The 27,773-nt window shown below is 33.8% G+C and overlaps 1 protein-coding gene across 1 annotated transcript; it reads left to right on the forward strand.

Moving 5' to 3' along the window:
• The first annotated feature begins 50 nt into the window (after window positions 1-50).
• On the forward strand, window positions 51-27,705 carry LOC133030638 (vicilin-like seed storage protein At2g18540). The gene is made up of 11 exons (XM_061103442.1): window positions 51-231; window positions 6,378-6,530; window positions 6,750-6,934; window positions 7,123-7,267; window positions 7,858-8,005; window positions 16,972-17,121; window positions 17,311-17,437; window positions 17,672-17,706; window positions 26,963-27,112; window positions 27,302-27,428; window positions 27,661-27,705. Exons 1-11 carry the CDS (start codon window positions 51-53, stop codon window positions 27,703-27,705), a joined length of 1,446 nt encoding a protein of 481 aa, XP_060959425.1.
• The last annotated feature ends 68 nt before the right edge of the window (window positions 27,706-27,773 follow it).

A 27,773-nucleotide genomic window follows, 5' to 3' on the forward strand; every position in this document is an offset into this window, starting at 1 on the left:
AAATCTATAAGATAATATGAAAGAAAAAAGGGTCCTCGACGCCATTGACGATGCTAGCTGATACTTTGGTGGCCCCGATTAATGAGTTCTTGTTGTCTAACACCTTTAAGCTTCTCGTCGTCCATATCGTAGTCATCGGGAACTCTATTTTTGGCATCATCCTCAATGGCGCAAACGGCAAAGGAATTGTTGTTTGGCGACGGGAATTATGGGCAACAGAGAATGGAAGAAGTATGTTGCGGCAAGGAGTTTGAGAGAAAATAGTGGCCGAGAAAGGAGCAGAGTTACTGCTCCATGATATGGGCTCCATGTTTAATAGCTAGGCAACAGAGAATGCCATTGAGAATGCCATTGATTACTAAATTAAAATAGCTAGACCTATTGTACAGTTTCCCTAAAGTATATATGTTACTATGATGAAACATAATTTTTATGAAATTAGAGAATCTTCATACAAAAAAAAATCAGAGAACTCTAAAAGTAAAGAGGATACAGGATACCTTACCATCATTGATGCCTGCTTTAGAGAATGGTCTCAAAGTAATTGCATAAGGTGTCCAATAGTAAGTAAATCACTTCTAAATCATCTTAATACCTCCTGAATAATAGTATTGTTTAAACAATTATTGTACCCGAACTCATTAAATTCGTGGCAAGAATTTTTATGAAAAAAGAGAAGAGTAAACCAAAAGAAACAATGAACATTAGGTTCTCTTAATTACAGGTTTAGAATGATAAGGAGAAAAAATAGTTAATAAATCAATTATACCTCAAACACAACTCTTATGAAAGACTCTTCAGCAAAATACAACTCGCATTGACATACTTCATACATTCCAATCATACAGTCAAATGCTGATATAAGATCAGGTGCATATGTATAGCTTTTTAAAATTTGGAGAAAGCTCTTTAGTGTCAAATGCATTACCAGACACAACCAACCAAAAGGTAAAAATTCATCTTTCAACTTTGAGCATGCTAGTTGCAAAATAGAAAAAGTAAACAAAGTATAATTTGAATAAATTGGACTCATCAACTTTGACATGCAATCTTAAAAAAAATACATAAGGTGAATTTTAAAATCAAGAGGGATGAAAATTGTAATGGGGTGAGATATAAAGAACGTCTTGTAGCAAAAGGCTATACTCAGAAATAAGGCATTGATTATAAATAGACTTTCTCTATAGTTTCATCGAAAGACTCTTTTAGGATAATAATGATACTTTTTGCTCACTTTGATCTTGAGTTTCATCATATTGTTGTAAAAATAATATTTGTCAATAGTGACATTGATGAGACAATTTATATGAAGCAACCAGAAAATTTTATTTTTGGTAACCCAACGAATATGGTTTTCAAATTAAGAAAAATCTACCCATGGACTCAAGCAAACTTCTCGTCAATGGTATCACAAGTTTTATCAAGTAATTATCTCATTTATTTTTTTAGATGAATATTAACTATTGTGTATATCATAAGTTCAGTGGGAGTAAGTACATATTTATGGTTCTATATGTCGATGACATATTGCTTGCCACTAATGATTTAAGCTTATGTTAAGCTATTTTTAGCCTATTATTTGGGTAATTTAATTTTTAGAGTTATTTTTTTTTCTTCATTGTCACTTTTTGGAATAAAATTACGTTTATTTTCTTTGGTTTCAGGTTTCGACACTTAAAATGTATAAATTAGTCAAATATTAGAAATACAGTGATTTATAACATAGAGAACATTGGAAGAAAAATAAAGCTAAAAATTCAAGCAAAAATTCGACCACATTTTGTTTAGATTTGTGAAAATGAAAACACATGAAAGTTTTAGAGCTCTTTATCAACTTTTAATGCATATTGAATCAACTCATTTGGAGTTTATATGCAAAAGTTATGCGCATTTTACTGTGAGAGGTCGAAGTAGAAAAATGCTAGGCACTACGACGCCCAAAACTAGTGTTGCAACGCTAATTGCGCCTCCAAGGTGCCACGACGAGGTTTTACAGAGGAAAAATGAAGTGTCAAAGTTGTTCCAGGCACCATGACACGACCGTCGAAGGAAGACATGATTTTTTCGTGTTTTTGCGTGTTTTGGCAGAAAATTCCATTTTAAAAGGAAAAGGGGGCTTCAAAAATAAAGGGGGAGCCAAAGGAGGAAAAAACAACACCCTAGAAAAGAAGAAGAAGAAGATTGGAGCGAGAAGTTGGCGATCCGCGATAATCCTAAATTATTCCCATTCTCTTTTATTTTCTATGTTTATGTTGATGTTTAATTTGATAATGGATTTGATTATAAGCTAAACTCTCAATTTAGAGATTTGATGGATAATGTCTGATATTATTTTATAAATTAGTATTATTTAATTGTTCTCTCTTCCTTGATTGTGTGATTTATAAATATTTGTGCTTATTACATGTATTTGATTGTCCATCCTATGCATGATCTATGATCCTAATGCAAAATATGAAAAGTGAATGTTATGAATGTTCTAAATGAATAAACATAGATTTTGATGTGAAATGAAAGTATTCACATAGCTTATGTCGCTTTTAAATTATTACTTGACGGGAATTGTTTATTGTACTATCTCAAAAATGCGGTAGTTGACATGGAATTTAGGACCTTTATGATTTAAAAAGAATTTAGGTTAACTTATAATCTATCATCACATTAGAAGGAAGAAGTATAGTTATTAGTATTAGTAATTGGATAATCAAAGAAATTGATATCATATCCCTAATTTCACATCTACGATTAATTCTCTTTTAATTTTCTTATTTTTTTATCTAATTTTTTCTTAGATTATTTAGTTTGAAAATCCTTTTATTTGATTGCCAAATAGAAAGAAGAATTCAATTGATTGATGTGAAAAATAGCACCATAAATTACTTATCTTGGCAATTCTAAAGTGTTGAGAATGCCACCTATCTTGGTGATTTCAGGTGTCGAGATTGCCCAAAAGTATGAGAAGATGACACACCTATTTCAACAGTTTTACCTTGAGCTGCCGAGATAGGTTACCCAATCTCAGTTCTTCCCAACCGCCAAGGTTGGTAATGACTCTATCTCGGCGGTTAGATCCACTATAAAAAATAGCTACCTTTATTGACAATATTTTAGTCACAACATAATTCTTTTGTGACTAAATGAGACTTTTAGTCACAACAAAAAATTACTTGTGATTAAAACATAGTATTTAGATATAAGTTGTCACTAATTTAGTTTCAGTCACAAGTATTGTGACTAAAAACACATTTAGTCACAACAAATTGTGATTTTTGTGATTAATATATTTTGCCATGGACTTTTTAGTCATAACATAAAATGATAATGTATAATTAGTCATAATTTTTTAATTTTTAGTCACAAGTTTTGTTGTGACTAAAAGTAAGATTTTTTGTAGTGATCCTTGGCGGTTAATAACCACTGAGATAAGTCTATTACGAGGGTTCTTAACTGCCAAGATAGGATAATTTTCTTATAGTGTCAATGAATTAAGGTACGCTTCCGCTAATATTCGAATTATTTTTTCTCTTTGAATCATGAAGGATTTTCTTTATATCTATGTTTATACATTTATCATAGTATGTATTATGTTTCTATATGAAATTAAATCTTGATATTGCATACGATGTGAGTAATAAATAATTCTAACACCTAACACATGGACGGAGATAGGGGCATGTATCATTTGCCCCCACCCCTCAATTTTTTATAAAATGAATATTGTATAGTTTTTGAATTTCTTATAATTTCACCCCACTAAAATAATATCTTAACTGGGAGATTTAGATCCGGTCTGCAATTGGAAATTGTTGTAACTAAGTGTCCTAGAAGATGGAACACCTTTCATTTACTCAAGGATTAGGAAACCAAAATTTAAAACCCATGGCATTCTCCCCAGAACCTGATCCAGATTAGTTTCTTGAGTGAAAGATAGAACCAAGAAGATTGTCGAAGTTGTAACTTTCTTGATTTTTAAATCCCAATTTGATTCCAAAAAAGTCCATACAACATAGAATGCTCTTGAGGAGAGAACGACAGAAAGACTTCTGTGTGTATAATCGGCCAGTTAGGCGGCATCTCCCAATCCTTGTTTGCCCGAAATCATTAATTTTCCAAAATCCTCATCCACCATAGTTAGGTTACGTGTCCGGTCAAGAATATTCTCCATGGACGGCAAGCTTTGAGAGCAAGATTAAGGTTTAGGCTTATCCAGAGAGCATATTGACGAAGAGAAACAGGAGATTCACGAATTTTCTTCTTAAGGCTCTAATTGACTTTTATATTTTATATTTTTATTTGTAGATATTTTTAAAATTTATATTTTTCCAATAAATTTCGTTACCCTAGTAAAATATTTCGTTGCCTCTGTGATTATTGACATACTATATTAATTTGTGCATTATAATATGAAGTATTAGACATTTTGATATTAGATAATACAAGTAACTACTAACCAAATTATATAAAGCCAATTTTTTTTTTATCAGAAGGGAGTAAGGAGAAGAAAGGAGAATACTTCACTGTTAAAGTAAAGAAAATGAGAAAAAAGAAGAACATGGAAAGAACAGGAGAAGAAATAAGAAAAAGAAAAGAGAGAAGAATGTAGACTTAGATGTATTATCAGAGGATTTTTGTGGATTAAAACCTATATTTTTAATATATATATATATATATATAAATTCATAATAGAGTGAACATAAGTAAAGCTATTTTTTTTTTTTGAATAAACAGTAAAGTTATATTAAAAACTTATAACGAAGAAGAGAGAAAATATTACCTTAAAAGCCAAGAAAAGTTGTTTCTTTCCTTTTCCTTCATTAAAGGTTTCACCTTTGAGCTGATTCTATTTTTTTTTTTTTTTTGATACAAAGGGAGTAATGAGAAGAAGTGAAAAAGCTTCATTGCTACAGTAAAGAAAAAGGAGAAGAAAGAAGAACAAGGGAAGAACAAGAGAAGAAAAAAGAAAAAGAAAACGAGGAAGAATGTAGACTTAGACGTATTATCAGATGATTTTTATCAACTTGGTCGTCCGGGCTAGCTTAGTAGCAAGCTCGACGTAGGTTCTATTAAAAATTACATTTTTAATGTATATATAAATTCTTAACAGAGTTGATATAAGTAAAATTATATTTTTTTGAATGGACAGTAAAACTATATTAAAAACTTATTACAAAGAAGAGAGAAAAGATTACCTTGAAAGCCACGAAAATCATTTCTTTCCTTTTCCTTTCTTAAAGGTTTCACCATTGAGCTGATTTTTTTTTTTTTCAGAAGGGAGTAAGGAGAAGAAAAGAGAAAGCTTCACTGTTACAGTAAAGAAAAGGAGAAGAAAGAAGAACAAGGGAAGAATAGGAGAAGAAAGAAGAAAAAAAAAAAGGGGGGGGGGGGGAGGGGAAGAATGTAGACTTAGACGTATTATCAGAGGGTTTTTGTGGACGTAGATTCTATTAAAAACTATATTTTTAATATATTCATAACAAAGTGGACATAAGTAAAGCTATATTTTTTTGAATGGACAGTAAAGCTATATTAAAAACTTATTCCAAAGTAGAGAGAAATGATTACCTTAAAAACCAAGAAAAGTTGTATCTTTCCTTTTCCTTCCTTAAAGGTTTCACCTTTGAGCTGGTTACTTTATTTTCTTTTTATTAGAAGGGAGTAAGGAGAAGAAAAGAGAATGATTCACTGTTACAGTAAAGAAAAGGAGAAGAAAGAAGAAAAAGAAAAGCGGATAGAATGTAGACTTAGACGTTTTATCAGAGAATTTTTGTAGACGTAGGTTCTATTAAAAACTATATTTTTAATATATATAAATTCATAACAGAGTGGACATAAAAAAACTATATTTTTTTGAATGGACACTAAAGCTATATTACAAAACTTATTACAAAGAAGAGAAAAAAGATTTCCTTGAAAGCCAAAAAAAGTTGTTTATTTCCTTTTTCTTCCTTAAAGGTTTCACCTTTGAGCTGATTCTTTTTTTTATTATTATTAGAAGGGAGTAAGGAGAAGAAAGGAGAAGGCTTCACTGTTACAGTAAAGAAAATGAGAAGAAAGAAGAACAAGGGAAGAACAGGAGAAGAAAGAAGAAAAAGAAAAGGGGGAAGATTGTAGACTTAGACGTATTATCAGAGGGTTTTTGTGGACGTAGGTTCTATTAAAAACTATATTTTTAATATATATATATATAAATTCATAATAGAGTGAACATAAGTAAAGCTATATTTTTTTGAATGGACAGTAAAACTACATTAAAAATTTATTACAAAGAAGAGACAGAATATTACCTTGAAAGCCAAGAAAAGTTGTTTCTTTTCGTTTCCTTCCTTAAAGGTTTAACATTTGAGCTTATTCTTTTTTTTTTTTTTTTTTTTGATCAGAAGGGAGTAAAGAGAAGAAAGGAGAAGGCTTCACTATTACAGTAAAGAAAAGGAGAAGAAAGAAGAACAGAGGAAGAACAAGAGAAGAAAGAAGAAAAAGAAAATGGGGGAAGAATGTAGACTTAGACGTATTATCAGAGGGTTTTTGTGGACGTAGGTTCTATTAAAAACTAAATTTTTAATATTTATAAATTCATAATAGAGTGGACATTAGTAAAACTATATTTTTCTTAATGAACAGTAAAGCTTTATTAAAAACTTATTACAAAGAAGAAGGAAAAGATTACCTTGAAAGCCAAGAAAAGTTGTTTCTTTCATTTTCCTTCCCTAAAGGTTTCACCTTTGAGCTAATTCCTTTATTTTTTTTATCAGAAGGGAGTAAGGAGAAGAAAGGAGAAGTTTTCACTGTTACAGTAAAGAAAAGGAGAAGAAAGAAGAACAGGGGAAGAACAAGAGAAAAAAGAAGAAAAGAAAATGAGGAAGAATGTAGACTTAAACGTATTATCAAAGGATTTTTGTGGACATATATAGGTTCTATTGAAAACTATATTTTTAATGTATATAAATTCATAACATAGTGGACATACGTAAAGCTATATTTTTTAAATTGACAGTAAAGCTATATTGAAAACTTATTACAAAAAAGAGAGAAAAGATTACCTTAAAAGTCAAGAAAAGTTGTTTCTTTCCTTTTCATTCATTAACGGTTTCACCTTTGAGCTGATTCCTTTTTTTTTTTTATCAGAAGGGAGTAAGGAGAAGGTTTCACTGTTATAGTAAAGAAAAAGAGAAGAAAGAAGAACATGGGAAGACCAAGAGAAGAAAGAAGAAAAAGAAAAGGGTGAAGATTGTAGACTTAGACGTTTATCAGAGAATTTTTGTGGACGTAGGTTCTATAAAAAACTATATTTTTAATATATATATATAAATTCATAATAGAGTGGACATAAGTAAAGCTATTTTTTTTTTGAATGAAAAGTAAAATTATATTAAAAACTTATATTACAAAAAAGAGAGAAAAGATTACTTTGAAAACTAAAAAAAATTGTTTCTTTCATTTTCCTTTCTTAAAGGTTTCACGTTTGGGCTAATTTTTTTTTTATCAGAAGGCAGTATGGAGAAGAAAAGAGAAGGCTTCACTGCTACAGTAAAGAAAAGGAGAAGAAAGAAGAACAACGGAAGAATAGGAGAAGAAAGAAGAAAAAGAAAAAATGGAACAATATAGACGTAGATGTATTATCAGAGGGTTTTTGTGGATGTAAGTTCTATTAAACTATATATTTAATATATATAAATTCATAACAGAGTGGACTTAAGTAAAGCTATATTTTTTTTTTGAATGGATAGTAAAGCTATATTAAAGACTTCTTACAAAGTAGAGAGAAATGATTATCTTAAAAGTCAAGAAAAGTTGTTTGTTTCCTTTTCCTTCATTGAAGGTTTCACATTCAAGCTGATTCCTTTTTCTTTTTAAGATCAGAAGGGAGTAAGGAGAAGAAAGGAGAAGGCTTCACTGTTAAAGTACAAAAAAAAAAGAGAAGAAAGATGAACAAGGGAAGAATAGGAGAAGAAAAAGAAAATGGGGAAGAATGTGGACTTAGACGTATTATACGAAGATTTTACTGGACGTAGGTTCTATTAAAAACTATATTTTTAATATAAATAAATTCATACTAGAGTGGACATAAGTAAAGCCATATTTTTTTTGTACGGGCAGTAAAGCTATATTAAAAATTTATTACAAAGAAGAGAGAAAAGATTACCTTGTGTAAAGTCCTTTTTGGCAAGTTAGGTGACAAAATAATTTTTCCTTTTTATGGTAAGATTGTTATGCATTCATTTTCGAATTCTTACCTCTTTTATTCGGTTATTAGTTGCCATTTTCCTTGTTTGGAAAATTGCACTTTCAGCTGAACTTTCCTTTATTGAAAACTTCTCAAAAGAGAAGGAATTCTCTTTTGGAAAGTTGTCTTTTTTAGGGAAACTTTGTTTATTGCCTTTTCCTTATTGATTTCGATTGTATCTTGATACAATCAGAATATCTAATCTGTTTTTGGCAGGAATCAAGAATTGAAAGAAGATCGGACCCGATTTTAGTAAGTTTCCCGTTTCTGGGCAGATCTGCTTCGTCAGCATCCGAATCTGATGTAGCAAGATCGTGTTTCTTTTGGAAAGTTTTTGTACAGCTGCTAATTCGAACTTGTGGTTGCCTCTTTGGTTTCTATGATCTATAAATAGAGCCTAGAGAGCAACCATTCGAATTACCTCTTCCATTATTCATTTTTTACATTTATCTTTTGAAAGAAGAGTCTTTCTTTGTTTTGTGAGAGCCTAGTTGTTCATCTAGGTTCTAGTTGTTCTATTTCTGTTCTTACTCTATCCTAGAGGTTGTGAAGAACTACTTGACTGAACAAGAGATTGGTCTTCGGGAGAAGACTTGATAAAGCCTTACTTCGGGAGGAAGTAAGCACTTGGTCTTCGGGAGAAGACTTGTTGAAGCCTTACTTCGGGAGGAAGTAAGCACTCACACTTCAAAGACGAAGGGAGTTCGGGCTTGAAGGTGTTTCAAGAAGTCAGATTCATAAAGTGGATTACAAAGGATTGCGGCAATTCTTTAGAGGGAGTCTAAACTTGTTTAAGTCAATTGTCTTTGTAATTTTGATACTTTATTAATTGATTTCATTCTCTGGGCGTGGCCCCGTGGACTAGGAGTGTTCGGGAGAACACTGATACCACGTACAAATCTCTTGTGTCAAGTTATTTATTTTTCTGCAAATATTTTATATTCGCCCGTTCGGTTTCTTTGTAGCGAAATTACTTTCTGCTGCTGCAAACGCTTACAGTTTTTATATTTTCGTATATACAACTGACATTTGCAAAAACACGGTTTTTCACCTTGAAAGCCAAAAAAAAGTTGTTTCTTTCTTTTTCCTTCCTTAAAGGTTTCACCTTTGCGCTGATTCATTTTTTTATTATTATTTTTGGATTAAATGGGAGTAAGGAGAAGAAAGGATAAGGCTTCACTATTACAATAAAGAAAAGGAGAAAAAAGAAGAACAAGTGAAGAACAGGAGAAGAAATAAGAAAAAGAAAAGGGAGGGAGAAATGTAGACTTAAACGTATTATCAGAGGGTTTTTGTGGAAGTAGGTTCTAATAAAATCTATATTTTTAATATATATTTATATAAATTCATAATAGAGTAGACATAAGAAAATCTATATTTTTTTGAATGAAAAGTAAAGCTATATTAAAAACTTATTACAAAGAAGAGAGAAAAGATTACCTTGAAAGCTTAGAAAAATTGTTTCTTTCCTTTTCCTTCCTTAAATGTTTCACCTTTTAGCTGATTCCCTTTTTTTTATTAGAAGGGAGTAAGGAGAAGAAAGGAGAAGGCTTCACTATTACAATAAAGAAAAGGAGAAAAAAGAAGAACAGTGGAAGAACAGGAGAAGAAAGAAGAAAAAGAAAATGAGGAAGAATATAGACTTAGACGTTGTTAGGTTATAATTAACCTATATTTCGGGTCTTTAAAGTTAGCATTATCTCGTCTATTGGTGTCTTTTGGAGCAGTTTTACGCTTGACTTTCATTATTTCAGGTTCCCGGGGTGTTAAAGTTCGAATTCAGTCAAATGGCGAAAAACTGGGACAAACTTGGAAATATTGGAAAATTTGGTTCCTGAAGCATCAGTAGTCGCGACCTCTGATGAGCCTGGTCGCGACCCTTTTTCCTGGTCGCGACCCAGGTCGCGACTTCGTAAGATTGGCAGAAACTCGGTTTTTCGAGTTTTGCCTGTAGTCGCGACCAGCTTAAATGCTAGTCGCGACTATGTACGGAAATCGCAGATTTGACCTAATTTTGATTTTTCACTCAATTGGAGGCTCACCACTTATCCCTATATAAGGAATACGACATTGAAGGTCAAAAGCAAGCAAAAACAGACCTAATAGTGGAGGCAAAGTGGAGAGGAAGCTATCTTGAAGACCCGGAGCGATACCACCTTCTAGTTTCTTTCTTTTACCCTTTTTATTCATCTTTATGTTTGTTTTTAATTCTGAATTAATCATGGATGTTTTTAGAGTTATTATGAACTAAATTTCCCAATAAGGGAGGATGATGAATGTTGTTTAAGTTTATGCCTAGTTAATAAATAATTGCCATTCCTTCATCTTATGTGTGAATATTATCTTTATTTGCGTTTAATTTCATGTGTAAGCTTGATCACCTTTTACATGCTCTATGATCCTAATTCGAAATCTGAAAAGTGAGAATTAGGAATGCTAAAATTTGGATAGTCTAGGTTTTGATGTAAAACGAGAGTATTTACATAGCCTAGTGACTAATAGATTATTGCTTAATGCTGATTTTGTGTTGATCTAATTAAGAAGTTAATTAGAGAACATATTATTTAGAACCTAAAAGATCTGAAAAGAGTTAGGTTAATTTATAATCTGTCTTTCACGTTGAGATAAGGATAGCAATTAGGCATTAACATAGGTAACTTATCAACAGGATTCACCTCCCTAATCTCTCATCTTGATTAATCTTCGTTTATTTTCTCTTTAATTTCTGAGTTATTTACTTTTAAAATTGCAACTTATTATTTTACCAAATAGAATCATAATTATAATTTAGTAGTACTCAATCCAATTCCCTGTGGTTCGACCTCACTTGCGTGAGATACTACTTGATACGTACACTTGCGTAATAAACAGAATTTTCGTAACAGACGTATTATCAGAGTATTTTTGTGGACATAGGTTCTATTAAAAACTACATTTTTAATATTTATAAATTCATAATAGAGTGGACATTAGTAAAACTATATTTTTCGGAATGAACAGTAAAACTTTATTAAAAACTTATTACAAAGAAGAGAGAAAAGAGTACCTTAAAAGCCAATAAAAATTGTTTCTTTCCTTTTCCTTCAATAAAGGTTTCACCTTTGAGCTGATTCTTTTTTATTTTTTGATAGAAAGGGAGTTATGAGGTGAAAGGAGAAAGCTTCATTGCTACAGTAAAAAAAAGGAGAAGAAAGAAAAACAAGGGAAGAACAGGAGAAGAAAAAAGAAAAAGAAAAGTGGGAAGAATGTCGACTTAAACGTATCATCAAAGGATTTTTGTGGATGTATGTTGCTGAAAATTATAAACACTACGCAAGTATACGCAATCAAGTAGTAAACTCACACAGGTGAGGTCGAACCACAGGGAATTAGATTAACTACTACTAAACTATACCTATAATTCTATTTGGCAAATCGTAAAGAATTTTGATTTAAGAGAATTAAAGAAATTCAGAAAACTTATAACACAGTTAGAGTTTAAGCAAGATGAGATGATAGGGAGGAGAATCCTGTTGTTGTTTACCCAAATCGTTAATGCCTAATTGCTGTCCTATTCTTGAAGTGAATGACAGATTATAAAGTAACCTAGCTCCTTTCAGATCTTCTAGGTTCTAAATCACATGTTATCTAATTAATTCCTTAATTAAACTAACATGAAATCAGCATTAGGTAATAATCTACTTGTCACATAAGTCATGTACATACTCTCGTTTCACATAGAACATCGATTATCCAAATTTTAGCATTTTCAATTCTCACTTTTCAGATTTTGAATTGAGATCATAAAGCATGCATAAGGTGATGAATCTTAAACATGAAATTAAACACAAATTAAGATAATTTCACAAACAAGAATGGAGGAATGATAATTAAACATTAACTAGGCAAAACATTAAACAACAATCATCATCCTCCCTAAATGGGAAATTTAGTTCAGAAATAAATCCATAACCATTCCTATATCAATATTCAACATAAAGAAATTAAAGAGGAATAAAGAAAGAAAATGTTGGTGGATGAATTCTGGATCTTCACTTGAATCACTATGCTCATCCTGCCGCTTTCTGCTGTGTTTTAGGGTTCCAAATCGCTTCCCCTGACTTCCAATCGCAGTTTTCTATTTATATCTAATTTTTAGGGTTCGTCGGACAAAAATACCCCAGACCATACGGACGCTCGCCGCGGCCAAAAGCGCATCAAAAAACCACGTTTCTGCCCAGACTTTCTAGCCGCGGCCATGAAAATCTCGTCGCGGCGAGATGGAATTTTCTGCTTCGATCTCTTTTGATAAAATGAGCATAACTTTCACTCAAACTCTAAATGAGCTGATTCAAGATGCGTTGGAAAGATAAAAAAGAGATCTAAAACTTTTATGTTTTGACGTTTTTCAAAATATGAACAGAACATAGTCGAATTTAGGCTTGAAGTTTCAGCTTTATTCTCTTTCAAAATTTTCTCTATTTTATAGATCACTGTTTTCCGAAATTTGTCCAATTTATACATTCCAAGTGTCGAAACCTGAAACCAAAGAAAACAAGCGTAATTCTATTCCAAAAAAAAATAATAAAGAAGAAAAATAACTATAAAATGTGACCCAAAACTTAGGCTAAAAATAGCCTAACAAATTCCCCCAAACTGAATCTTTACTCGCCCCCGAGTAAAACTAAGACTCAAACTGAAATTAAACAATGCAATCGATAACTAAACCTTCAAATGATTGAACTCCCACTACCACCTGCACAACTTCAAGCAAATTAATAACCAGAATTTCAACTCATTAACTCTGAGAACTAACTCGGATGCACAATTCAGAAGTAAGAAGTTCATACAGACACAAAACATCGCTTTTTTTTTTACATTCATATCACAACCATTCTACACTTTCTAACATTTCGCTAACCCATGTTCAATAAGTTTGAATGACATACCTCTCTCCACTAATGTTGACAATTTTTGCTCGGAATCAATAGGTCTTTTTCGGTTATACTATCATGGCTTAGGTAATATGGGTAGATGAGAAGTCATTTAGGCTACATTATACCATAAGCAAAATTATACAAAACAAGCACCCACACTTATTTTTTTCTTTTACATATACCCCAAAGAAGATAGTAAGAGATTGCATATTTTTTTCCTATGTGCCTACCCCATTGTTCACAATTGATTCTCAAGAAGAAACTATCACATTTACTCTTCTTTTTGTTTTTTTTTCTCTTTCTTCCTTTTCTTCTTTCTTTTTACAATAGAGGCACAACACATAACAACTATTTTATTTTTTTTCATTTAATCTCTTACTGCAAAAATTATTCCCCCACTTACAACAATTTATCCCCCCCAAACTTGCTTAAAAGCTTATGGCATAATAAGGTATGTTGAGGGTGAAGAGAGTTAAGGATAACGAGTTTAGCTTAGTTAAGTGGTGAGAAATTTTTAGGATAGGTTAAGGCTCAACTTTGGGTATACTAGGATAAAATTTTCGGGTAGGCTCGAAAGGCTCAATCGATCCAAAGAAAACTTGCCTAAATCATATTCCAAACAAAAATCACCAAGGATTTCGCTTTAAGAGAGTATGTCAAACAAATTCTATTCCATGTCAAGCCAACATTCCACAATCCAAATAGAACACAATTGATATGCGTCAAAAATAAATGTTTTATATCTACATGAACAACCTTCTAACACACATCCACCTTAATTCAAAAAGTTATGAATCAAGCACACAATTAAGAGATTGCATATTTTTCATATTTTAATCCATTACACAAGTGAATAACAGTAATTCAATCAATATTCGAGCTCAATTATCAACACATGACACTAACAAAAACAAAAACTAAACTAAAAAAAACGAAAACATAAACTGAAAAACTAAAAAAAAAATTAAATCTCTCCCCCCCAAACTAAAGATGCACATTGTCCCCAATGTGACATTAAAGAAAAAGGAAAGGAAACTTACCTGAGTGCCACATCAATAAGCGGTTGACGCCCGTAATAAGCGTCAAGCAAGAAAACTTGAAAATTGTTGTTGTACTTGCCTTCAAGTTTGGCAAGTGATGAGTTTGAATCAAAGTCAGCACCAACAACATAAGACTTTGGATGATGAGCTTGGGGAGATGCCTTTTGTAGCTTGTAGAGGATATAATACGGTGTTGATGAAATATATGAATTCATTGGTGGATTATTAGTCAATATCATTGATGAAGTTGAATCAATGATGCCATGTTCTTCTTCATCCTCCAATGTCATAGTTTCTACACTTTCATCTAACAACCCTTCTTCTTGTTGCTCACTCTCCACTTGGCTATCCATACCCTCACTTGTGATTTCATATTCAATGATTTCCTCTTCACAAGGATCTTGATCTTCAATTGTAGGCTCATTATCTTCCTTGTATTCAAATAATGACCCTTCTTCATTGTACCAACAATTCTCATAACTTTCATCATTGGAGTTATTACATTCCGAATCATGAGTCATTGAATTATCACATAAGGATCTCACCATGTCAGTTAAGCGATTAATCTCTCCTGGAAGTGATTGTAGAAGTGATAGTAGTTGCTCCTCTTTTTCAGTTTGTTGGGAGAAATTCGGGCAATAAGGTGGGTATTGGTGACTCCAACCCTGAAGTGATGGATCCCAATGCCAGTCGTAATCAAAATCTGCCATATCATTCAACAGATTTATTGCTTCATAGCCTCTCATTAATAGAGGCGCTCCAGTTGCCTCTGCTCCATAATCAACCCAGCTTCATGTTTCATCATTAAGTCCATTATAAAAGAGCCATGTAAAACATCCACTTGAGAAAGTAGGATAACATCTCTCTCCAAGCTCTTTAAATCTCCTCCAAGCAGAATAGAATGGATCATTGTGTTGTTGGGCAAAATCCTCAAGATATAGCATCTGGATTTATCTTGGAGGTCAAACTCATAAGTAACACATTAGTAAAATTAAAAGAAAAATAAAACTAAATTAGTACTAAAAAGATAAAAATTTGAAACAACAAAATTAATACTAAAACTAAAAAGTAAAATCAAATTAGAACAAAATTTAATTTTTAATAATATTACAAAATTTAATCTAAAAGAAACAGATTAGAAATAAGCAAAAAGAACCAAAGTAGAAGTTAGTATAATTTTATGTAATATCAATCTTTATTCAATTCCTCGGCAACAGCGCCAAAAACTTGTTGCTGAAAATTATAAACACTACGCAAGTATACGCAATCAAGTAGTAAACTCACACAGGTGAGGTCGAACCACAGGGAATTGGATTAACTACTACTAAACTATACCTATAATTCTATTTGGCAAATCGTAAAGAATTTTGATTTAAGAGAATTAAAGAAATTCAGAAAACTTATAACACAGTTAGAGTTTAAGCAAGATGAGATGATAGGGAGGAGAATCCTGTTGTTGTTTACCCAAATCGTTAATGCCTAATTGCTGTCCTATTCTTGAAGTGAATGACAGATTATAAAGTAACCTAGCTCCTTTCAGATCTTCTAGGTTCTAAATCACATGTTATCTAATTAATTCCTTAATTAAACTAACATGAAATCAGCATTAGGTAATAATCTACTTGTCACATAAGTCATGTAAATACTCTCGTTTCACATAGAACATCGATTATCTAAATTTTAGCATTCTCAATTCTCACTTTTCAGATTTCGAATTGAGATCATAAAGCATGCACAAGGTGATCAATCTTAAACATGAAATTAAACACAAATTAAGATAATTTCACAAACAAGAATGGAGGAATGGCAATTAAACATTAACTAGGCAAAACATTAAACAACAATCATCATCCTCCCTAAATGGGAAATTTAGTTCAGAAATAAATCCATAACCATTCCTATATCAATATTCAACATAAAGAAATTAAAGAGGAATAAAGAAAGAAACTGTTGGTGGATGAATTCTGGATCTTCACTTGAATCACTATGCTCATCCTGCCGCTTTCTGCTGTGTTTTAGGGTTCCAAATCGCTTCCCCTGACTTCCAATCGCAGTTTTCTATTTATATCTAATTTTTAGGGTTCGTCGGACAAAAATACCCCTGACCGTACGGACGCTCGCCGCGGCCAAAAGGGCACCAAAAAACCACGTTTCTGCCCAGACTTTCTAGCCGCGGCCATGGAAATCTCGCCGCGGCGAGATGGAATTTTCTGCTTCGATCTCTTTTATTAAAATAAGCATAACTTTCTCATCCTAACTCCAAATGAGCTGATTCAAGTTGCGTTGGAAAGATAAAAAAGAGATCTAAAACTTTTATGTTTTGACTTTTTCCAAAATATGATCAGAACATAGTCGAATTTAGGCTTTAAGTTTCAGCTTTATTCTCTTTCAAAATTTTCTCTATTTTATAGATCACTGTTTTCCGAAATTTGTCCAATTTATACATTCCAAGTGTCGAAACCTGAAACCAAAGAAAACAAGCGTAATTCTATTCCAAAAAAAATAATAAAAAAGAAAAATAACTATAAAATGTGACCCAAAACTTAGGCTAAAAATAGCCTAACAATGTAGGTTCTATTAAAAACTATATTTTTAATATATACATATATATATATTCATAACAGAGTTGACATAAGTAAAGTTATATTTTTTTGAATGGACAATAAAGCTTTTTTAAAAAGCTTATTACAAAGAAGTGAGAAAAAATTACCTTGAAAGCCAATAAAAGTTTTTTCATTCCTTTTCCTTCCTTAATGGTTTCACCTTTGAGCTGATTCCTTTTTTTTTTGACTAGGAGGGAGTTAGGAGAAGAAAAAAGAAAGCTTCACTGTTACAGTAAAGAAAAGGAGAAGAAAGAAGAACAGGGAAAGGACAGGAGAAGAAAGAAGGAAAAGAAATGTGGGAAGAGTGTACTTAGACATATTATCAGAGGGTTTTTGTGGATGTTGGTTCTATAAAAAACTATATCTTTAATATATATAAATTCATAACAGAGTGGACATAAGTAAAGCTATATTAAAAACTTATTACAAAAAAGTGAGACAAAATTACATTGAAAGCCAAGAAAAGTTGTTTCATTTATTTTCCTTCCTTAAAGGATTAAGCTTTGAGCTGATTCATTTTTTTTTATCAGAAGGGAGTTAGGAGAAGAAAGAAGAAGGCTTCACTGTTACAGTAAAGAAAAAGAGAAGAAAGAAGAACAGGGAAAGGACAGGAGAAGAAAGAAGAAAAAGAAATGTGGGAAGAGCGTAGACTTAGAGGTATAGGTTCTATAAAAAACTATATTTTTAATATATATATATATATATATATAAAAATTCATAACAGAGTTGACATAATTAAAGCTATATTTTTTTGATTGGATAGTAAAACTATATTAAAAACTTATTACAAAGAAGAGAGAAAAGATTACCTTGAAAGCCAAGAAAAGTTGTTTCTTTTCTTTTCTTCCTTAAAGGTTTAACCTTTGAGCTGATTCGTTTTTTTTTTATCAGAATGGAGTAAGGAGAAGAAAGGAGAAGGCTTCGCTGTTACATTAAAGAAAAGGAGAAGAAAGAAGAACAGGGGAAGAACATGAGAAGAAAGAAGAAAAAGAAAATGGAAAAGAATGTAGACTTAGACGTATTATCAAAGGGTTTTTGTGGACGTAGGTTCTATTGAAAAATTTGAATGGACAGTAAAGCTATATTAAAAACTTATTACAAAGAAGAGAGAAAAGATTACATTGAAAGCCAAAAAAAGTTGTTTCTTTCATTTTCCTTCATTAAAAGTTTCACCTTTGAGGTGATTCCTTTTTTTTTTTTTTGATCCGAAAGGAGTAAGGAGGAGTAAGGAGAAGACTTCATTGTTACAATAAAGAAAAGGTGAAGAAAGAAGAACATGTGAAGAATAGGAGAAGAAAGAAGAAAAAGAAAAAGGGGAAGAATGTAGACTTAGACGTATTATTATAGGGTTTTTTTGGACGTAAGTTCTATTAAAAATTATATTTTTAATATATATATAAATACATAACAGAGTGGACATATGTAAAGCTATATTTTTTTGAATGGACAATAAAGCTTTTTTAAAACCTTATTACAAAGAAGTGAGAAAAAATTACCTTGAAAGCCAAGAAAAATTGTTTCATTCCTTTTCCTTCCTTAATGGTTTTACCTTTGAGCTGATTCCTTTTTTTTTTCTTTTGATTAGGAGGGAGTTAGGAGAAGAAAGGTGAAGGCTTCACTGTTACAGTAAAGAAAAGGAGAAGAAAGAAGAATAGGGAAAGGACAGGAGAAGAAAGAAGAAAAAGAAATGTGGGAAGAGTGTACTTAGACGTATTATCAGAGGGTTTTTGTGGACGGTGGTTCTATAAAAATGTAACACCCTAACTACCTTAGGCGTATTACGTGATTTTTTTAACGTACTGTGCATCTCGTTGCTAATCAACGAGGTTTATGGAAAAACGTGATTAATTAAAATTTTGCTTTTTGATTAAACTTGTAAAACATATTACAAAAGACTCGGGATCCCGATTTATAAAACCATTTACAAAAGTTTTAACTGTTTAACTATTACATCAAAATAAAAGTCGTCTAACGACAGTTACAAAAATTCAGCCCTGCTGTCCCGAGGATCGTACGCTCCAGGCCTAACCGCCCCGACATGTACAATCTCATAAGCTCGCTCACGGTCCATCAGCAATAGCCTTGCCTTTACCTACACATGAACATAAACTGTGAGTCGACAGACTCAGTAAGAAAAGCATAATAATATCATACATAAAACTAACTGCCGTGTCCAACACGATACTGAGTCCCGCTACTGCCATGTCCAACATGGTACTGAGCCACTACTGCCATGTCCAACATGGTACTGAGTTTTGAACGTTCATAGGGACGGTACTATTGACAAGTATCCTCCTGATAGGTCGAACCGGTCATACTCCGCCGTCGGTCATACTCCACTCGTACCGACGGGATAGGTCAATAAGCACCGAACCACCAACCAAATGTCGACTGACGGCCGAACCGGTCATACTCCGCCGTCGGTCATACTCCAGCCTGTACCGACGTGACAGGGTTGGATGGTTCGAAGCCTATATACATAACTAATGTAATCTAGCAGGCTTCCTACATGCACGTTAAACATGTAATCTACATATGCATACTGTTATACTAATCTTACCTGGATTCCGATTTCAGGTGTGCCGGTCAACCTGACTGGAACTGAAGCTGAGCGGCGGACATCGGCTCCTAAACCATAAAAATCACAACGCTATAAGTGACACGCTAAATCACTTCCCGGGGACTAAAACTTGGAACTAAAAGTTTCCCTATCGATAAAACGCATGGCAATACCCCTAAAAACCTAAAAACGAGGAAAACTAGGGTTCGGAAAAATTCCCCAACCGGCAGACCGGTTGCCCAACCGGAATTCCGGTTCTGGAAATTACTGAACCCTCATCCGGAATTCCGGATGCACAACCGGAATTCCGGTTCCTCGCAGGCAGCAAACCAAATTTTTCATAACTCGACCAATTCAACCCCAATTGGTCCCAAACTTTCCAGACCTGCTCTATATGCCCCAAATAACCATTTAAAGGCAACAAATTCACCCAGAACTCACAGAGACAAAATTCACCATTAAAGACCAAGCTTTGAGTTCCAAAACTCAAACTTGGTTAAATCCACTAACATGCAATTAAGCTAGATCAAACCTACATAAAAATGCATAACTAAGCCTCTGAAAACGAAAATAATCAACCACAGCAAGCAATTTACAGATTCAACATATATTTTCAAAATTCATGCTCTTGAACTAAAAAGACTTCAAAACTTGATTCTAAGTAATTATCATGCATAAACTAACTTTAAACTACTTAAAATAGCAAAGTAAATCCATAGAAAATAACAACCATTCACAACAGCAAGTATCACAACAATTCACATGCAACCATCACTTTTTACACATTTTTTTCAAGAAATTAAAGAAGGAGAGACAAGAACCAACCTAGCTTGCAATGGACCTTAAGAGATGATGAATTAACAAGCCAAAATCAAAGGAGAAAACCCACTCCTTGCTGCTCAAAGCTTGGCCGAAAATGGAAGGGAAAGAAAGAGAGAGTTTCTTTTTGAAAATTCTATTTTTTTGCTAAGTGTGTGAAAAATGAAATAAAAGCCATAAAATTCCATTTTATTCAGCCAACAATTAAACAATTAAACATTTCTTTTTCATTAATAATTTCACTAGAAGACAAAATACTAATGGGGCAAAAAGACCATTTTGCCCCTCCACCATAAAATCACATAAATCATACTAAAGGGGTATTTTTGGGAAATTCTAAATTCCCGGCCATTCCCGACATTCCCAATGTCTAAAACCCGTCCCCAAACTACTAACATACTAAGTTGTGATTTCTACTGAGCCAAACGCCGAGTTCCAAAATACCGGACACCGGAAATGCAAAACATAAAAACTACTGATGACATAATCATGCATTTCTGAATTCCATAAATAACAGTAATAAATTATTTAAATAGCTATAAATAATTTCATAATTAAACATAAACAACTGCTAATTTCCAAATTAACTAAGCGGGCTTTACAACTATTCCCCCCTTAAAAGGATTTCGTCCCCGAAATCTAACCTGAATAACTCTGGATATTGAGCTCTCATATCTGACTCTAGCTCCCAGGTGGCTTCTTCCACCTTACTGTTTCTCCAGAGAACCTTGACCAATGCTATGGTCTTATTCCGAAGGACTTTATCTTTCCTATCCAGGATCTGCACTGGTTGTTCCTCATAGGTCATGTCTGGCTGAAGCTGAAGACTCTCATAACTGAGTATATGAGAGGGGTCTGAAACGTATTTTCTCAACATTGAGACATGGAATACGTTGTGCACTGCTGATAAGGCTGGAGGCAATGCTAACCGATATGCCACTTGACCTATCTTCTCGAGAATCTCGAGAGGTCCTGTAAATCTAGGGCATAACTTGCCTCTTTTCCCGAAACGTTTAATCCCCTTCATCGGAGATACCCGTAAAAACACATGTTCCCCTACTTGGAACTCAACATCCCTGCGTTTCGGATCTGCGTAACTCTTCCGTCCGCTTCCGTGAGGCAAGCATTCTAGCTTTTATCTTTTCTATTGCCTCATTGGTCCGCTGAACTGACTCTGGACCTAGGTATTTCCTCTCCACGGTCTCATCCCAGTGGATAGGGGATCTACATTTCCTACCGTACAACAGTTCATAGGGAGCCATCCCTATCGTACTCTGATAACTGTTGTTGTATGAAAATTCTATCAACGGTAAATATTTACTCCATGAGCCCTCAAAGTCCATAACACAGGCTCTCAACATATCCTCCAATATCTGAATTGTCCTTTCGGACTGACCATCTGTCTGAGGATGGAATGCTGTACTGAATTTTAGCTTTGTACCCATTGCCCGTTGCAAACTTTGCCAAAATTTGGAGGTGAATTTCGGATCCCTGTCCGAAACTATAGACTTCGGTACCCCGTGAAGTCTCACTATCTCTCTGACGTACAGTTCTGCCAACTGATCCACTGTGAACGTTGTTCTAACCGGCAGAAAATGAGCAGATTTCGTAAATCGGTCCACCACTACCCAGATGGAATCATACATACCCGTGGTCCTAGGTAACCTGACCACAAAATCCATCGTAATATCCTCCCATTTCCATTCTGGTAGGGTTAGAGGCTACAACAACCCTGCTGGTCTCTGATGTTCAGCCTTGATCTGCTGACAAGTGAGGCATCTCGATACGAATTCTACCAAATTCTTCTTCATACCGTTCCACCAGAAGTATGGTTTCAAGTCTTGGTACATCTTGGTGGTGCCGGGATGCAGAGAATATGGAGTAGAATGAGCCTCCTCAAAGATCTCATTTCTAAGTTCCACACTGTTCGGAACACAAACCCTGGCTTTATACAAAAGCATCCCACTGTCTGACACTGAAAAGTCTTTGGCTTGACCAGCCAATACCTCATCTCGGATTTTCACTAACTCCGGATCTGTCATCTGAGCGACTTTTATTCTTTCTAATAGATCAGATTGCAGCGTCAAGTTGTGAAGCTGACCTACCACAAACTCAATGCTGGATCTAACCATATCCTCAGCTAGATGGGGTGAGATCTGAACCATGCTAGCTACTTGCCCGGGACCCTTTCTGCTCAGGGCATCGGCCACTACATTGGCTTTTCCGGGATGGTAGAGGATCTCACAATCGTAATCCTTCACTAATTCCAACCAACGCCTTTGTCTCATGTTCAAATCTTTCTGAGTAAAGAAATACTTGAGACTTTTATGGTCGGTATAGATCTCACACTTCTCCCCGTACAGGTAATGCCGCCAACTCTTCAGTGCAAAAACCACTGCGGTCAATTCTAAATCATGAGTCGGGTATCGCTGTTCATAATCCTTTAACTGACGGGAGGCATAAGCGATAACCCGATCGGCTTGCATCAATACACACCCCAAACCCTGTTTGGATGCGTCACAGTAGACTACGAACTTCTCCTTGTCCGAAGGCAAAGCTAGTACCGGAGCAGTAATCAACCTCTCGTTTCGGCTCCCCGAAAACTAGCTTCGCATTTATCTGACCAGATAAATCGCTGATTCTTCTTTGTAAGCTCGGTTAGGGGCATTGAAATTTTGGAGAACCCCTCCACGAACCTACGGTAGTACCCAGCTAAACCCAAGAAGCTTCTGATCTCTGTCACTGTCTTCGGTCTCGGCCAATCCCTGACGGATTCAATCTTCCCGGGATCCACCTTGATCCCATCTTTACTCACAATGTGCCCTAGGAAGGACACCTGAGACAACCAGAACTCACATTTCTTGAACTTGGCATAAAGTCTATGTTCTCGAAGCCGTTGTAATACCATCTGAAGATGTAACTCGTGCTCCTCTTCTGATTGAGAGTACACGAGGATGTCGTCGATAAACACAATCACACAGATATCGAGGAAATCCTTGAATACTCTATTCATCAGGTCCATGAATGCTGCAGGAGCATTGGTTAGTCCGAATGACATAACCAGAAACTCGTAATGTCCATACCTAGTGCGGAAAGCCGTCTTTGGAATGTCCTCCTCTCGGATTCTCAACTGATGATAACCCGAACGGAGATCAATCTTAGAAAAGACTGTCTTCCCCTGAAGCTGATCGAACAAATCATCGATCCTAGGTAATGGATATTTATTCTTCACCGTCAGCTTGTTCAACTCCCTGTAGTCGATGCACATCCTCATGGATCCATCCTTCTTCTTGACGAACAAAACCGGGGCTCCCCAGGGTGACACACTAGGCCGAATGAACCCTATGTCAAGCGACCCTTGGAGCTGAATCTTTAATTCCTTAAGTTCAGCTGGAGCCATCCTATACGGGGCTCAACTTTTAGCTTAGTTAAGGGTGAAGAGAGTTAAGGATAACGAGTTTAGCTTAGTTAAGTGGTGAGAAATTTTTAGGATAGGTTAAGGCTCAACTTTGGGTATACTAGGATAAAATTTTCGGGTAGGCTCGAAAGGCTCAATCGATCCAAAGAAAACTTGCCTAAATCATATTCCAAACAAAAATCACCAAGGATTTCGCTTTAAGAGAGTATGTCAAACAAATTCTATTCCATGTCAAGCCAACATTCCACAATCCAAATAGAACACAATTGATATGCGTCAAAAATAAATGTTTTATATCTACATGAACAACCTTCTAACACACATCCACCTTAATTCAAAAAGTTATGAATCAAGCACACAATTAAGAGATTGCATATTTTTCATATTTTAATCCATTACACAAGTGAATAACAGTAATTCAATCAATATTCGAGCTCAATTATCAACACATGACACTAACAAAAACAAAAACTAAACTAAAAAAAACGAAAACATAAACTGAAAAACTAAAAAAAAAATTAAATCTCTCCCCCCCAAACTAAAGATGCACATTGTCCCCAATGTGACATTAAAGAAAAAGGAAAGGAAACTTACCTGAGTGCCACATCAATAAGCGGTTGACGCCCGTAATAAGCGTCAAGCAAGAAAACTTGAAAATTGTTGTTGTACTTGCCTTCAAGTTTGGCAAGTGATGAGTTTGAATCAAAGTCAGCACCAACAACATAAGACTTTGGATGATGAGCTTGGGGAGATGCCTTTTGTAGCTTGTAGAGGATATAATACGGTGTTGATGAAATATATGAATTCATTGGTGGATTATTAGTCAATATCATTGATGAAGTTGAATCAATGATGCCATGTTCTTCTTCATCCTCCAATGTCATAGTTTCTACACTTTCATCTAACAACCCTTCTTCTTGTTGCTCACTCTCCACTTGGCTATCCATACCCTCACTTGTGATTTCATATTCAATGATTTCCTCTTCACAAGGATCTTGATCTTCAATTGTAGGCTCATTATCTTCCTTGTATTCAAATAATGACCCTTCTTCATTGTACCAACAATTCTCATAACTTTCATCATTGGAGTTATTACATTCCGAATCATGAGTCATTGAATTATCACATAAGGATCTCACCATGTCAGTTAAGCGATTAATCTCTCCTGGAAGTGATTGTAGAAGTGATAGTAGTTGCTCCTCTTTTTCAGTTTGTTGGGAGAAATTCGGGCAATAAGGTGGGTATTGGTGACTCCAACCCTGAAGTGATGGATCCCAATGCCAGTCGTAATCAAAATCTGCCATATCATTCAACAGATTTATTGCTTCATAGCCTCTCATTAATAGAGGCGCTCCAGTTGCCTCTGCTCCATAATCAACCCAGCTTCATGTTTCATCATTAAGTCCATTATAAAAGAGCCATGTAAAACATCCACTTGAGAAAGTAGGATAACATCTCTCTCCAAGCTCTTTAAATCTCCTCCAAGCAGAATAGAATGGATCATTGTGTTGTTGGGCAAAATCCTCAAGATATAGCATCTGGATTTATCTTGGAGGTCAAACTCATAAGTAACACATTAGTAAAATTAAAAGAAAAATAAAACTAAATTAGTACTAAAAAGATAAAAATTTGAAACAACAAAATTAATACTAAAACTAAAAAGTAAAATCAAATTAGAACAAAATTTAATTTTTAATAATATTACAAAATTTAATCTAAAAGAAACAGATTAGAAATAAGCAAAAAGAACCAAAGTAGAAGTTAGTATAATTTTATGTAATATCAATCTTTATTCAATTCCTCGGCAACAGCGCCAAAAACTTGTTGCTGAAAATTATAAACACTACGCAAGTATACGCAATCAAGTAGTAAACTCACACAGGTGAGGTCGAACCACAGGGAATTGGATTAACTACTACTAAACTATACCTATAATTCTATTTGGCAAATCGTAAAGAATTTTGATTTAAGAGAATTAAAGAAATTCAGAAAACTTATAACACAGTTAGAGTTTAAGCAAGATGAGATGATAGGGAGGAGAATCCTGTTGTTGTTTACCCAAATCGTTAATGCCTAATTGCTGTCCTATTCTTGAAGTGAATGACAGATTATAAAGTAACCTAGCTCCTTTCAGATCTTCTAGGTTCTAAATCACATGTTATCTAATTAATTCCTTAATTAAACTAACATGAAATCAGCATTAGGTAATAATCTACTTGTCACATAAGTCATGTAAATACTCTCGTTTCACATAGAACATCGATTATCTAAATTTTAGCATTCTCAATTCTCACTTTTCAGATTTCGAATTGAGATCATAAAGCATGCACAAGGTGATCAATCTTAAACATGAAATTAAACACAAATTAAGATAATTTCACAAACAAGAATGGAGGAATGGCAATTAAACATTAACTAGGCAAAACATTAAACAACAATCATCATCCTCCCTAAATGGGAAATTTAGTTCAGAAATAAATCCATAACCATTCCTATATCAATATTCAACATAAAGAAATTAAAGAGGAATAAAGAAAGAAACTGTTGGTGGATGAATTCTGGATCTTCACTTGAATCACTATGCTCATCCTGCCGCTTCGCCGTGTTTGTGGTTCCAAATCGCTTCCCCTGACTTCCAATCGCAGTTTTCTATTTATATCTAATTTTTAGGGTTCGTCGGACAAAAATACCCCTGACCGTACGGACGCTCGCCGCGGCCAAAAGGGCACCAAAAAACCACGTTTCTGCCCAGACTTTCTAGCCGCGGCCATGGAAATCTCGCCGCGGCGAGATGGAATTTTCTGCTTCGATCTCTTTTATTAAAATAAGCATAACTTTCTCATCCTAACTCCAAATGAGCTGATTCAAGTTGCGTTGGAAAGATAAAAAAGAGATCTAAAACTTTTATGTTTTGACTTTTTCCAAAATATGATCAGAACATAGTCGAATTTAGGCTTTAAGTTTCAGCTTTATTCTCTTTCAAAATTTTCTCTATTTTATAGATCACTGTTTTCCGAAATTTGTCCAATTTATACATTCCAAGTGTCGAAACCTGAAACCAAAGAAAACAAGCGTAATTCTATTCCAAAAAAAATAATAAAAAAGAAAAATAACTATAAAATGTGACCCAAAACTTAGGCTAAAAATAGCCTAACAATGTAGGTTCTATTAAAAACTATATTTTTAATATATACATATATATATATTCATAACAGAGTTGACATAAGTAAAGTTATATTTTTTTGAATGGACAATAAAGCTTTTTTAAAAAGCTTATTACAAAGAAGTGAGAAAAAATTACTTTGAAAGCCAATAAAAGTTTTTTCATTCCTTTTCCTTCCTTAATGGTTTCACCTTTGAGCTGATTCCTTTTTTTTTTGACTAGGAGGGAGTTAGGAGAAGAAAAAAGAAAGCTTCACTGTTACAGTAAAGAAAAGGAGAAGAAAGAAGAACAGGGAAAGGACAGGAGAAGAAAGAAGGAAAAGAAATGTGGGAAGAGTGTACTTAGACATATTATCAGAGGGTTTTTGTGGATGTTGGTTCTATAAAAAACTATATCTTTAATATATATAAATTCATAACAGAGTGGACATAAGTAAAGCTATATTAAAAACTTATTACAAAAAAGTGAGACAAAATTACATTGAAAGCCAAGAAAAGTTGTTTCATTTATTTTCCTTCCTTAAAGGATTAAGCTTTGAGCTGATTCATTTTTTTTTATCAGAAGGGAGTTAGGAGAAGAAAGAAGAAGGCTTCACTGTTACAGTAAAGAAAAAGAGAAGAAAGAAGAACAGGGAAAGGACAGGAGAAGAAAGAAGAAAAAGAAATGTGGGAAGAGCGTAGACTTAGAGGTATAGGTTCTATAAAAAACTATATTTTTAATATATATATATATATATATAAAAATTCATAACAGAGTTGACATAATTAAAGCTATATTTTTTTGATTGGATAGTAAAACTATATTAAAAACTTATTACAAAGAAGAGAGAAAAGATTACCTTGAAAGCCAAGAAAAGTTGTTTCTTTTCTTTTCTTCCTTAAAGGTTTAACCTTTGAGCTGATTCGTTTTTTTTTTATCAGAATGGAGTAAGGAGAAGAAAGGAGAAGGCTTCGCTGTTACATTAAAGAAAAGGAGAAGAAAGAAGAACAGGGGAAGAACATGAGAAGAAAGAAGAAAAAGAAAATGGAAAAGA

This window comes from Cannabis sativa, chromosome 8 (genome assembly GCF_029168945.1).
Source record: "Cannabis sativa cultivar Pink pepper isolate KNU-18-1 chromosome 8, ASM2916894v1, whole genome shotgun sequence".
Taxonomy (NCBI): Eukaryota; Viridiplantae; Streptophyta; class Magnoliopsida; order Rosales; family Cannabaceae; genus Cannabis; species Cannabis sativa.

Excerpts from the sequence above, each read along its gene's own strand:
- LOC133030638 (XM_061103442.1), top strand. The coding sequence starts at position 51 with ATGCTAGCTGATACTTTGGTGGCCCCGATTAATGAGTTCTTGTTGTCT. Across the intron at positions 6,935-7,122 it reads TTGAAAACTATATTTTTAAT|AAGGGAGTAAGGAGAAGGTT; the intron begins GTATATAAATTC and ends TTTTTTTATCAG. Across the intron at positions 17,122-17,310 it reads ATCAGAGGGTTTTTGTGGAT|AAGGGAGTTAGGAGAAGAAA; the intron begins GTTGGTTCTATA and ends TTTTTTTATCAG.